The 14,199-nt window shown below is 48.7% G+C and overlaps 1 protein-coding gene across 3 annotated transcripts in view; it reads left to right on the top strand.

Moving 5' to 3' along the window:
• Positions 1-243: 243 nt before the first annotated feature.
• LOC137424367 (mesoderm induction early response protein 2) overlaps positions 244-14,199 on the top strand; it is a 146,373-nt gene continuing 132,417 nt past the window's right edge. Inside the window, exons 1-2 of one of the 3 annotated variants that reach the window (XM_068111761.2) lie at positions 244-544; positions 801-867. In XM_068111761.2, coding sequence (XP_067967862.1) covers positions 536-544; positions 801-867 — 76 coding nt within the window. In that variant the 5' untranslated portion in view covers positions 244-535. The remainder of the gene's footprint in view (positions 545-800; positions 868-14,199) is intronic. The other 2 variants (XM_068111770.2, XM_078772146.1) reach the window with 2 other exon arrangements.

The following is a 14,199-nucleotide window of genomic DNA, read 5'->3' as shown; positions in this document are numbered from 1 at the left end:
GCCTGACGATGATCGTTATCGGGTATTTATTTCATCGTTAAGCGATCGTGGCATTTTCGTGCAGTGCTTTGTTGGGCAGGATTCGTCGATCATCGAGAACGTGAACGATTCTGTCTTGTGATACTGTTGCTGAACGATCTGGGCGATAAGGGATGTGACGTGGCGGAGAGTAAGGCATTAAGGAAGATTATTAACCCGCTAGAGAGATCATTCCATTTAAAGAGAGGATTCAGGACGAAGCAGGAGGCAGGAGCACGTGGAATCGAACCCGTGGGACTGAAACGAAAGCTTCACTTGAAGACCACGCCCAGCGCGGCGTCCACGTGACCCAATTACCCGATTCGTTTCCGCAGCCGCTTCCCGGCAGAGTCCTTGTCGAAACGGCTTTTTTATTCAATGTTGAAACACCTCGGTCAATATTGAAGCGACCGTTTGAGCGCCGGAGTGGGGGTGGTTTGTTTTCAAGACGACGCCGCGATCCGATAGGCCGCCGGGCGTTGTCAACAGCCGGGTGCGACGTTCCGTGGGGAGCAGGATGGCGGAGGTTCGTGCAGACGGTCGTGAACGTGGCCCTTCCGTGTAGCCTTGTATGCGACGGCGTCCGTACGCCTTTAATGGTCACGCACGGCGTTACGAGCACCGGGATTTCCCGCGCGCCGCACAACCTCCGCGGGAATTTTCTTGACCGCATGGCGCTCGATACACCGGCTAGCTCGGGCTCGTACGACCTAATGCACCGATGGATTGCATGGAAACTGTGTTTACGTATTCAATGAGGCGTTTAACCATTGTGTTTACAGCCGGTGACGATGGCAAGCGGTCTTCTTCAGCGGTCCAAACTACCTGGAGCTCTCCCCACCAAGTCAGGTACTCCCACCATCATCTTTCTCCCACTCGTTCTTCTACTTCTTTATTTATGTTCGTTCCCTTTGTCCTCCTCTTTAACCCTTACTCAACATATTGAGACCATCTCTGGATGGAGTGCACTTTCAATGCCCTTGGACCTTAGTAAGGTCCATCCATCCCTGTCTTGGTGATTTGAACCCAATTGTTACAAAAGACCATCTCCAGGATCCATAAGTCCTCATATCGGTCTTCTTCTCCATCATGCATCACAATTCTGTGTTTATTGAGCACTGACGATCATTTACTTTAATGTTTTAAATTTGGCATTTTGTGATAATGGACACTGAAGGCAGATATGCAGAGACAAAAAGAAACCTGGTGTTGCCTTAACGGTTAAGATGGCTGGCTTAGGATCTCGAGTTGGAGCCCCTGTCGTGCCATTGAAACAACACCCGGGTGGGTCCACTCGCCCTGTCACCCTTCCGAGATGGGCAAAATGAGTCCCAGCTTACTAGTAACAGGGGCACTTGGTCAGTGCAACTGGATCGGTGGCACAGCCGTGCTTCCAGAAAATGATGCAAACAGCAGCCACAAGCTGCATACGAAACGAGAGACAAAACAAGATGTTGAGCAACATGGACCAAAGAAGAAGCGGGATCTCTTCCCAAGTCTGTCTTATTTCGACAATCAACAAAGGACTTTTCACGGATATGGTTCCCTAAAAAAAATCGTGAATGGTTTACAAAATAGCAACATGGGTCATTGTATGGATCCTGCTTCTTGCACATCCCGAGATGTGACCATTCCCCGACATTGTTTTGAGAGCTACATTCTGCTTATTGTGTTTGCTTGCTGGCGAAGGTCCCCACCTGCTGCTGATGATTAAAAAAGTTGTCGGAAATCCTGAAGATACATTCAACATGACTGAAATTGACAACAAAAGTTTTTCTTTTTTATACAAACTCGTGGAAGAGCTCAAGCAGGATGGAAAAGGAGAAACGCCAACAGAGTAGAAGTGAGGATGGGGAAGGTGCGGATGAAACAGAAAAGCAACCAACCAACCGACAAAAAGGAGAGACAGCGACAGACAGAGACGGGGAAAGGGAAAACCCCACAAAATAATGTGGAAAAAGGAAGTACTTGGGAATGAGGTTATTTGTGAAAGAAGATATGAGTATGAATGGAGGATGAACTTAATTAAGGGTGTGGTGAACAATTGTCTTGGAATCTTGGAGAGAGAATGGGGCTGAACAGACTGTGGAAATTTGTTCCACAGGTGAGATAAAAGCAGAATAAATGAGTAGAGGTGAGCAGTTAGCCTAGATTTTGGGAGTTTAACAAGAAGAGGGTTACTGGCAGGCAGTGTGCACTCTGCAGAAACCTGGGAGGGACAGAGTCCAGAGGAGGTAAAGAGTGCAAAACCAAAAAAAGAAAGAAAAAAAAGAACCGCCTTTTTAGGTCATTTCCCCCCGCAGAGCAGGGGTTGGCCTTTTTTTGGAAAACGTGGTCCCCTTTTTGAAGCAATGTTTTTTGACTGGATGCCCTTCCTGCCACCAACCATGTTAGTCGCCTCTTGCGACATGCAGGGAATTACCAGTGAACTGGTACTCAATTTGCCAACCTCGGAAGGATGACAGGCTGAGTCAGCCCTCTGGCGTTAATTCAGCGATCGACCGGGATTCAAACCCAGGATCCTAGGATCCCAAGCTGGCATCCTAACCGCTAAGCCAACACCAGGATGCGCAAGACCAAAACGTAGGTAGGAATACTGATAGGCCACCCACATGCGAAAGCAACAGAAGTAGACATTCAGTTTTTTCCTGGGAGATCCCAATGATTTTGAGGAACTTCATTTGCAACAAGGGGAAGGTGTGAGGCTGGAGCGCCAACCTAAAGGGGAGAGCAATACCCCATCCATGTGCAAATGAAGGACTTGTCTGGTGTCAATAGTTCAGACTGGCCAAGGAAAGACCTTGCATATCACACAAACAAACAGGAGGTAGATGCTGAGGGCAAAGTGCAGTTATAGGTAACCTGGAGGTTAGGAGTGTAAAGGGTAGTACATAAAGTTATTGATCTAAACTGCAACTCTCTGAACATGGTTTGGAACATGTCAACCTGGAAAAAGCAACACCCAGGAAGAGACACCGAAGAATCCAGGACATCCTGTTGGAAGAAGCATTCTGTTGGAAGAAGCATTCCTCAGGAACGCGGGAGGAGAAGGGAGGTCAGGAATGCGGCAGGAGAAGGGAGGTCAGGAACGCGGGAGGAGAAGGGAGGTCAGGAATGCGGGAGGAGAAGGGAGGTCAGGAACGCGGGAGGAGAAGGGAGGAGGTAGATGAACAAGAAGGGAGGAGGTAGATGAACAAACAGGATGTAGATGCTGAGGGCAAAGTGCAGCTTTAGGTAACCTGGAGGTTAGGAGTGTAAAGGGTAGTACATAAAGTTCTTGATCGAATCTGCAACTCTCTGAACATGGTTTGGAACATGTCAACCCGGAAAAAGCAACACCCAGGAAGAGACGCCGAAGAATCCGGGACATCCTGTTGGAAGAAGCATTCTGTTAGTCAGATATGTCAGGTTTCCGAGTGGAAGCTTGCATTGAGAGATCTATCAAATTTCAGTGAACACCTCGGATGTAAGAGGTCCATATAGTTAGGGATGGGGGAGGAGGTGCTGTTCGCAAGGAATGCGAAGGAGAGGAGCTGGGACGTGGAGGTGGGGGGGGGGGGGGGGAAGAGAGGAGCCGGAACATGGGAGAGAAGATCAGCGGCGTGAGGGAGAAGAGCGTGGCTCAGGGGGAGGGGGAGAGGGCAGGAACGCGGGAGGGGAAGAGGGCAGGAATGCGGGAGGGGAAGGGAGGTCAGGAATGTGGGAGGGGAAGGGAGGTCAGGAACGTGGGAGGGGAAGGGAGGTCAGGTACCCGGGAGGAGAAAGGAGGTCAGGAACGCGTGAGGAGAAGGGAGGTCAGGAACGCGGGAGGAGAAGGGAGGTCAGGAACGCAGGAGGAGAAGGGAGGTCAGGAACGCAGGAGGAGAAGGGAGGTCAGGAACTTGGGAGGAGAAGGGAGGTCAGGAACGCGGGAGGAGAAGGGAGGTCAGGAACGCGGGAGGAGAAGGGAGGTCAGGAACGCGGGAGGAGAAGGGAGGTCAGGAACGCGGGAGGAGAAGGGAGGTCGGGAACGTGGGAGGAGAAGGGAGGTCAGGAACGCGGGAGGAGAAGGGAGGAGGTAGATGAACAAGAAGGGAGGAGGTAGATGAACAAACAGGAGGTAGATGCTGAGGGCAAAGTGCAGCTTTAGGTAACCTGGAGGTTAGGAGTGTAAAGGGTAGTACATAAAGTTCTTGATCAAAACTGCAACTCTCTGAACATGGTTTGGAACATGTCAACCTGGAAAAAGCAACACCCAGGAAGAGACGCCGAAGAATCCGGGACATCCTGTTGGAAGAAGCATTCTGTTAGTCAGATATGTCAGGTTTCCGAGTGGAAGCTTGCATTGAGAGATCTATCAAATTTCAGTGAACACCTCGGATGTAAGAGGTCCATATAGTTAGGGATGGGGGAGGAGGTGCTGTTCGCAAGGAATGCGAAGGAGAGGAGCTGGGACGTGGAGGTGGGGGCGGGGGGGAAGAGAGGAGCCGGAACATGGGAGAGAAGATCAGCGGCATGAGGGAGAAGAGTGTGGCTCAGGGGGAGGGGGAGAGGGCAGGAACGCGGGAGGGGAAGAGAGGGCAGGAATGCGGGAGGGGAAAGGAGGTCAGGAACGCGGGAGGGGAAGGGAGGTCAGGAACGCGGGAGGAGAAGAGGTCAGGAACGCGGGAGGAGAAGGGAGGTCAGGAACGCGGGAGGAGAAGGGAGGTCAGGAACGCGGGAGGGGAAGGGAGGTCAGGAACGTGGGAGGGGAAGGGAGGTCAGGTACCCGGGAGGAGAAGGGAGGTCAGGAACGCGGGAGGAGAAGGGAGGTCAGGAACGCGGGAGGATAAGGGAGGTCAGGAACGCGGGAGGAGAAGGGAGGTCAGGAACGCGGGAGGAGAAGGGAGGTCAGGAACGCGGGAGGAGAAGGGAGGTCAGGAACGCGGGAGGAGAAGGGAGGTCAGGAACGCGGGAGGAGAAGGGAGGTCAGGAACGCGGGAGGAAAAGGGAGGTCAGGAACGCGGGAGGAGAAGGGAGGTCAGGAACGCGGGAGGAGAAGGGAGGTCAGGAACGCGGGAGGAGAAGGGAGGTCAGGAACGCGGGAGGAGAAGGGAGGTCAGGAACGCGGGAGGAGAAGGGAGGTCAGGAACGCGGGAGGAGAAGGGAGGTCAGGAACGCGGGAGGAGAAGGGAGGTCAGGAACGCGGGAGGAGAAGGGAGGTCAGGAACGCGGGGAGGAGAAGAGAGGGACCGGGACGCGGGGGGAGAAGAGAGGGACCGGGACGCGGGGGGAGAAGAGAGGGACCGGGACGCGGGGGGAGAAGAGAGGGACCGGGACGCGGGGGGAGAAGAGAGGGACCGGGACGCGGGGGGGAGAAGAGAGGGACCGGGACGCGGGGGGAGAAGAGAGGGACCGGGACGCGGGGGGAGAAGAGAGGGACCGGGACGCGGGGGGAGAAGAGAGGGACCGGGACGCGGGGGGAGAAGAGAGGGACCGGGACGCGGGGGGAGAAGAGAGGGACCGGGACGCGGGGGGAGAAGAGAGGGACCGGGACGCGGGGGGAGAAGAGAGGGACCGGGACGCGGGGGGAGAAGAGAGGGACCGGGACGCGGGGGGAGAAGAGAGGGACCGGGACGCGGGGGGAGAAGAGAGGGACCGGGACGCGGGGGGAGAAGAGAGGGACCGGGACACTGGGGGGAGAAGAGACCGGGACACGGGGGAGAGAAGAGAGGGATCGGGACGCGGGGGGAGAAGAGAGGGACCGGGACACGGGGGGGGAGAAGAGAGGGACCTGGACACGGGGGGGGGGGGGGGAGGGGCCGTGACACAGGAGGAGGAGGAGGGAGCGTCTGATATGCTGGGTGACAAGGGTGGGACAGAGGCTTTGGGTGGTTGAAGATGAGGGAGGCGAGATGGGGGTTGCTGGCAATGAAGAGTAAGAAGGTGGTTGAATTTGTTGGGATGGTCCTCGCAGTGACGCCTCATAATGTTGGGTCTTTGGGGCGAGTGAGTGTTGGAATGTGAGCTTGGATGTTGTGTTATGAAGCAGAAATAAGGTAGAAATATGGTCCGATGTGTGTTTTGAAGCAGGCAGGGTTGTTATTTGTGGCAGCAAAAAAACTGCAGGTGAATTATGAGCTAGTTGGTGGATTGCAGAGTGAAGTGGTGCAGAGTGACGGTTTGGTTCTGGCGGGAGCCAATTTTAATTGTGGCAAGGCCAAAAGAGTGTGGTTTTTTTTGGTGGCTAATAAATAGTGAATGATGGGGAAAGCCTCCCACACAACGCATTATCCCCCTTTTTACCCACAACACAAAAGGGAGGAGTCTGTCTGGAACATGTAATATTGAAATGACTAACTCAGGAACGGCTGTATGCCGGGTGCATTTGCACTGGGTTGATGGTTCGCAGAACCGTAACACTACACCCTTTCCTACGCGAGACTCACCCCGAGTCGACCAGCCATCATGTATACGTTGGTGTATTCCCCTCTAAGGCAATTACCTCAAATCCCTTGAGTGTGCCATTTTGAAATTGCTATTTGTATTCCCCAAAATAATGAAATAATTTTTTTTTAAGAAAGCCTTAATGTCTTGTGTAACTAGCTATCTGACTCAAGTGGCAGCCTTGTGCTAAATTGCCGGAATTTTGATCAAAACAAATACACAAGTGGGCTTAAACAACTTTGCCGGGCCTCAACATTCATGGGGGATACGTTCCTGAAAAAGCTGCGAATGTTGAATCGGCGAATGTCGGAGCATTGTTTCAATGGGAAAAAGAGTGATAGGTTTTGACTTCCTGATTCGCGGAAAATCTCGCGAATGTCAAAACAACACTGCGAAACGACACGATGTACTGTTTCTATTTATAGAAGGAATGCACTTAGTTTATTAAAAGTTCTTAACCATCTGTACCATGAAATTTCAAAAGCAACAACAGCATGTACGTGCCGTTTCAAATTTGTATTTCACAAACACACGTAACGTTTCAAATGAGGATGATGAAGAATTAGATTCTAGTGAGCTCAAACTCTGAAGAAGACCCAGGTGAGGGGGCTGATGAGTCATGCACCTAAAGGAATGTAGGTGAGGTTGCTGAATCAGGCACAGATGAGATCGCTGGTGAGGCAGGAGAGGGTGCTGAAAAGGGTGCAGGTGAGGTCACTGATGAGTCGTGCACTGACAGGGTGTTGAAGTTGTTGAGTTGGAGGGAGCAGGGTGGAAGAAATGCATGATGGAGAGCTGCCAATCAGATTGCTGCAGGTTTATGTGCAGATCTTTGTCTGGGAGCATCACGTCATCCAACTCCCTCTTAAACTTGGGGTAATGGTCCATGACAGGATCAGCTTCTTGCACCCCGTCAGCAATTGCCCCCACATTCGTGGGGGATACGTTCCTGGGAAATTCCGCAAATGCGGGGGACATTATTTCAATGGGAAAGGGGGAATAGGTTCCCGGCGGTTCCTGATTCATAAGGGAAAATCAAAAATTCCATGTAAAACCTTAATAAACCCATGAAAAACCATGAATAGGCGAAGCACAGGGCCGTGAATGTAGAAGCAGGTCAGATTTATAGTCAGGTCAGTCACTGGTCACATGTAACCCAGTGCTACCTTGCTTGTAGTTGGTGACTAAACTGACCATCCTCACTGGCTTGCCAGTGGGGAGGGTGACTGTGGCACCCTGCAAGACTAAAAACAATACCTGTTAAAGGGCAGACGAGCTCCCTCCGGGAGTCAACGGTCATCCAGTAAGGAGGTGGTGTCTCTGAAAAAACACCAATTCCGGTTGCACAGGTTTTTAGCTCACCTGGAACGAAGTTCAGGGGAGCTTATGCGATGGCGCGCCGTCAGTCCGTCCGTGCGTCCGTCCGTAAATACTGCAACTTCTTCTCCGAAACCGCTGAAGGGATTGTGACCAAATTTGGCACAAATGATATATGTTGTGTTGTGACTAAAGTTTGTTCACGGCATTTAAAAAAATCACGGTTTAAGGGGGTTTACCGGGGTCAAAGTGGATCCAGGTTTGACCCCCCAAAATAGGTATTTGCTTTCTTTTCTGAAACTACACACGAGATTTTGCTGAAATTTGACCACAACCTTAATCACCCATGCTGTACCATATTTGTTCACGGCATTTTTAAAAATCTGCCTTTTTGGGGGTCTATGGGGGAGGGGGTTGCCCCGCAAAATAGCTATTTGCTTTCTTCTCAGAAACTACACACGCAATTTCGATGAAACTTCACCACAACCTTAATCACCCATGATGTACCAATGTTTGTTCAAGGCATTAGAAAAATTGGGGTCTTAGGAGGTATATTTGGGGGGTTGCTCCCCCCAAAATAGGTATTTTTTTCTTTGTTTGTTTAAAGGCTTATGATTATGTTAGTATGATTATACATGCTGTCATGTCTTCTAGCAACCATTGAAATTGGTTTGAAACAAGTCAGGAGACGACGATGGTTCACGAGCGAGCGGTATTCAATGACAAAGGACGGACTATAACCGAAACAGGCCCGGACAGGCCAGGCCGGAAATGTCAAAACGAAGGTTACTGACCTTGAAATGAGATAGAAAATAATGTATAATCAGGTATGAGCTACACAATGTGTTAGCTACACAATACCGAAAATTCGGTGAAAAATGAAATGGGGGGGAAAAAAAAATCGAGCTCCGTGGGGCTAGACACATGACATTGGCTAACCAAATTTTGAAACCCCTGTCAGATTCCACCAACTCCCTCGGAGAAGATGTAGCTTGAAATCGATTACCCCCTAAAAAGACATCTTTTTCGGGCGTGGCTCCGCCCACAATGGGCGCAATACGCCCACTCTAGGCAGGACACAACGAGATCATGATATCAACCTCCCACCCAAGTTTCATCAAGACCGGATGATATCATCGGGTAGTTATGCTGCGGACAGACAGACACACACACAGACAGACGCACACACATGACGAATATAGTGGTCACTTGATAACTCGTGATCCAATACCCTTAGTCGGTGCAGTATACTGTTTATTCTACCAGGTGAGCGCCAGGGGTATTGCCCCTATGTTTAGGTTGTGGGTTGTAGACAGCAACCTCTAAGGTTAGTACTACTGTTTGGACGTAATAGCGTTAAAGTGGTGCCCGGAACCATCTTACACTCTCCGTGTCAGGATTGATGGACTTACTTTCTGTCTCTCTCAAACTACAGCTACCAGGCTAGCTTTAATCTCTCTGTCTTGCAAACAAACATCATACACTTTTCATCATACTTTTCTTACTCATTTTCATTCCACGCTTTCAGTGTAGTGCCAAATTTTGAGGTGCCGGAGCTCTGCAAAAATGTCAGCTGTGACGTCATCGCCAGAATTACCACCACATCACATTTTAACATGACACTAACCATTTGAGTTCCCCTAAAATGAGTGATAAATGAAATATGCACATTTTACCACGATAAACAAAGAACATAACACTCACACCCACTTAATCTCACAATTAAGAATCCCCTTAGAAAAGGTCAGGTCAATGTAGTATTTATCCACCATTTTCCGACAAAACTATGTATTTTGAGACTATTTTTATCTTGCCAAAACGAAGTTTTTGCAAGATGTATCAGTCAGCTTGTATGTTTGTTTGTTTGTTTGTTTTTTTGTTTTTTTGTTTGTGGTTAATCATTTTTTTTTCATGTTTAGATCACTCTGTAGACCACAGTTATTATTGGAAACTCCTGTAACTTCGCATATCAGAGTCCTATAGAGATACCCTTCAGCACACAAAATTTTGAAGGTCAAGGTCAAAGGTCAAGGTCACTTTGCGGTCAATCATGGAGGTCAACGAAACCCTTATTTTTTGAGTAACTTTGATCGGATCGTCTCCAAACTTCATGGGAATCTAGTATATGGTCCGGCGCTCAGCTGATTAGTTTTTGGTGGCGATCGGCCTTGACCTTCATGGTTAGCGCTGGAGGTCGAAAATTATTGACCCCAAGGTCAAATTACGAAACCCTTATTTTTTGAGTAACTTTGATCTTATGATCTCCAAACTTGGTGGGTATATAGGGTGTGGTATGGCGCTCAGTTGATTAGTTTTTGGTGTCGATCGGCCTTGACCTTCAAGGTCATTTTGAAGGTCATTCAATTTTGACCAAAAGGTAAAATTTTCAAGTTTCAGTTACCATATCGAGTAGTACCTCAAATTGAAGCCCTTGTTGAGTGCTTTCCAAACATATAACTAGTTTGACAATGTGACGTCATTTGACGGCGTTATGACGAAAAAACTGCACTTTTCATGTATATTGTATTGCTTTAGTTCGCATTGTTTAGGTCACTCTGTAGAGCACAGTTCCCTTTGGAAACTCTTGTAAGTTCGCATATCAGAGTCTTTTAGAGATACCCTTTAGCACACAAAATTTTGAAGGTCAAGGTCAAAGGTCAAGGTCACTTTGCGGCCAATCATGGAGGTCGACGAAACACTAATTTTTTGAGTAACTTTGATCGGATCGTCTCCAAACTTCATGGGAATCTAGTATATGGTCCGGCGCTCAGCTGATTACTTTTTGGTGGCGATCGGCCTTGACCTTCATGGTTAGCGCTGGAGGTCGAAAATTATTGACCCCAAGGTCAAATTTTGAAATCGTAGGTACCATATCGAGTAATACCTCATATGAATGCCCTTGATGAGTGCTTCCCAGATCTGTAAACAGTTTGACGCTATGACGTCATTTGATGACGTCATGACGAAAAAACGGAATTTTCATGAAAAAATTATTTCCTCAGTTCTCATCAAAATCTTTCAATATTTCATGTGCGTTGGTCATGAAGACATACTATTCACCATACGAAATTATTAAGGTCAAGGTCAAAGGTCAAGGTCACTTGGCAAGATACGGTTCACCCTGTGGGTGACATATGTTTATTTATTTAGTACCATGTGGTGTAATGAATAATTTAGTATTTTGCATCGCTAGAGTACAGCAGATAGGTGAAAGTATTGTGCACTTAATGATAAAAGCATCAAATTTGGAACAGAGTTAGGCCATATGTAAAGGAAGATTTTTAGCTACAGGGGCATCGCAGAAATGTCCTGTGGTAGCAGTGGTGGCCTTTTTTCAAAATGGCTGCAATTTCCATGCACTTTCCACGTACATCTCGTCTCATTATAATTTTGATTTATTGGAACCATTTCACATTTGTAAAGGTAGTCATGGTTTTTTTAAACCAAGAAATGCTGTCTGGTGCTCATCCATTTGGTACCAATGTCACAGATCTGCTGTATACCGATAAATAGTACGTAGGCGGATGCTCAATACTCTGCTACGATACTTAAGCTGCACAATCACAAAGTGCTGTACATTGAAGAGCTGCCTTAACACATTTACACAGCCCTTCTTACAGCTGCATCTCAAGAGTTCCCAGTAGGCCGTTGATTCTTCTGGAGGTGTTGTCCAGCATGCATCCCAATTCCGCATTGTCGCCCTTGTTCCTTCCACTTTCGCTTGGGCTTGGAAGCTGAGGAGCTACAATCATCATTTGGCCCCAGCAGTAACCAGCTTGGTATGCAGCCCTCCTTGTATGTTGGATTAATGCTGCCTTTGTTGGAGGAAGACCATCGAGTGCTCTACCCTTCTGAGAAAAGAGCTGTTTGCGGGTCTGATTGACACATTGTTCACTACTAGTACAGTCATACAGCAAGATCACAAAGCGCTCCAGTTGCTCCATTGAGTCATCTACAGACTCTGGTGTAGCACTCAATGTGCAAAATGCTTATGTCACCTCAATGTAGCACCTCCATGTGTCCCATGCAGTCTTCTTTCCTCGACCAGCATAGAACAAAACAGTGCCACATCCCGTGAATGCATGAAACACTGTCAGAGCTGCACACTTCTCAGGACCCTTTGCCAAGATACGTAAGATCTTTCCAGTTCCAAAGGCAACCCACAGCTCAGGAATGTTGAGTTGCTGTGCTGCTGTCACTGCCAGAACCACCACATCAGTATCAACTGTGTGGATTGAGATTTTAAATTTTTTTGGGAATAAAGAATCGAGGCTCGTGTAAGAGCTAACACATTGAACATGAAAAAACATGCACAAACACATAAAACATGCAATGAAGGGAGCAGGAGACACGAGCGGGAGAGAGAGGGAAGCACACAAGAGTGTGGGAGTTTGTCCCAGAGGCGGGATAAAAGAGGAATGAACGAGTGAAGGTGAGCAGAGAGTCCTGATTTTGGCAATTTCACCAGAAGAGGGTTGCTGGCAGATCTTGTGCGTCCTGCAGGAATATTTGGGGGACAGACAGAAAAGAACAGGGTCGTCGGTAGATCTGTGGAAGGGGGAGGGCTGGGGGAGGAGGGAGGGATACACGGTATTAAAGCAAATTAACACTTCTAGGAATTTCAGGAAATAAGTTTGGTATTGAAAGAGGCGGATTTGCGGTGTTTTAAAGTGGGTAGAAAAGATCAAGGTTTTGAATGGGGGAAGATAAGAGATGGTGGTGAACAGCTGTTTGAAAGACCTTGAGGGAGGAGAGGGATTTAAGAGAGTGTGGGAGTTTGTTCCATATGTGGGAGAAAAGAGGAGTGAAGGTGAGCAGAGTCTTGATTTTGGCAGTTTCACCAGAAGAGTGTTGCTGGCAGATCTTGTGCGTCCTGCAGGAATATTTGGGGGACAGAGCACAGACAGAGCAGGGGGAGCAAGGCTGGAGATGGGTCGATAGAAGACAGAAAGACCACCTGCATGCCTGTGGTGAGAGAGAGAAAGGCCCTCATAATCTGCTTCATTGCAGGAGATTCCATTGATTCTGAATGCTTTGGTTTCAACCTTGTGAAACTGAGCTAGGTGTGAGGCAGGAGCACCAGCACAGAGGGGAGAGCAGTATTCCATTGAGCTGTGGATGAAAGCTTTGTATGTGGTGAGGAGCTCAGGTGTGCCCAGAAAGGACTTCGCACGACGGAGGATGCCCAGTCGGCGACTGGCTTTGGAGGCCAGCTTGGAAATGTAGTTTTCCCAGGAAAGATCATGGCAGATAGTGAGACCCAAACGCGTGAGTGACAGAACTTCTTCAAGAGGATTGTTGAGGAAGTAGATGGGAGGGTTGTCCAGACAGTCTTTTCGGAGAGACAAAGTGAGAGTGTGAGATTTGTCAGGATTGAAAGACATGTTCCACTTGTTTGAACAGTTTGTGATATTGTCCAGGTCTGCAGAGAGTGAAGAGGCTGCTGCCTACCGATCTGAGGGTTGAGATATGGATCGGCAGAGAGTGGAGTCATCAGCAAAGAGATAGAGAGGATTTTCCAGAGAGTCAGAGAGATCATTGATGAAGACCAGAAAAAGCTCAGGGCCCAGAACACTGCCTTGAGGAACTCCAGCCTGAACAGGAAGGGGAGAAGAGAGAATTCCATTCAGGGCCACACGTTGACCGACTAGAAAGGACGTCTGCAAGCCATGCGTGGAGATTTCCATGGATACCATACGAGGAGGGTTTGGTGAGCAGGGCGGGGTGCCAGACCATATTGAAGGCACGAGATATGTCAAGGGAGACAGCTCTGATTTCCTGTTTGGCATTGAGGACCTCCATCCATTGTTCAGACAGCAGAAGTAGAATGACCTGGTCTGAATCCAAATTGATGATCCAAGATTAAGCCATTTGGAGAAGAGGAAGGATTTGATGTCAGAAGCGATGATCGATTCCATGGCCTTCCTGATTATTGGGAGCAAGCTGATTGGTCTGTAGTGGCAAGGATCTGTTTTCGCACCTTTTTGTGTAAAGTGGTAATGTTGGCTGATTTCCAAACAGATGGCAGATGACCTTGAGCAAAATAGAGGGTGAAGAGAATTGAGAGAGGGTGTGAAAGAGCGGCAGAGCAGAATTTTAGGACCCGTGGGCTGATGCCGTCTGATACAGTTGCAGAATCAGAGTCGAGCTTTGACAGAAACTTCTCCACTTTGTCAGGAGAGAAGAACACAGAGTCCAGGAGCAGCTGGGTTCGACTGGTTAAGGTGGGTGTAGAGAGAGATGGGTTTGGGACACAAGATTTGAGGCAAACACAAAGTTGAGGCATTCAGCTTTGTCATGTGCAGTGTCACCTGTGTAGCCATTGAGGTAAGGGAGGTGATGGAGGGGGATCAACCACCAGAAACAGCTTTGAACAGACGCCACCAGGATTTGGAGGAGGGAGACAGGTTTGAGAGTTCCTTCTTGAGAGTGGAGAGATAGTGTTTCCTGGCTCTCCTG

This window comes from Myxine glutinosa, chromosome 1, assembly GCF_964187855.1.
Source record: "Myxine glutinosa chromosome 1, kmMyxGlut1.1, whole genome shotgun sequence".
Classification (NCBI taxonomy): Eukaryota; Metazoa; Chordata; class Myxini; order Myxiniformes; family Myxinidae; genus Myxine; species Myxine glutinosa.
Note: the sequence above shows the minus strand (reverse complement) of the source record. Positions and strands in the feature narration are given on the sequence as shown.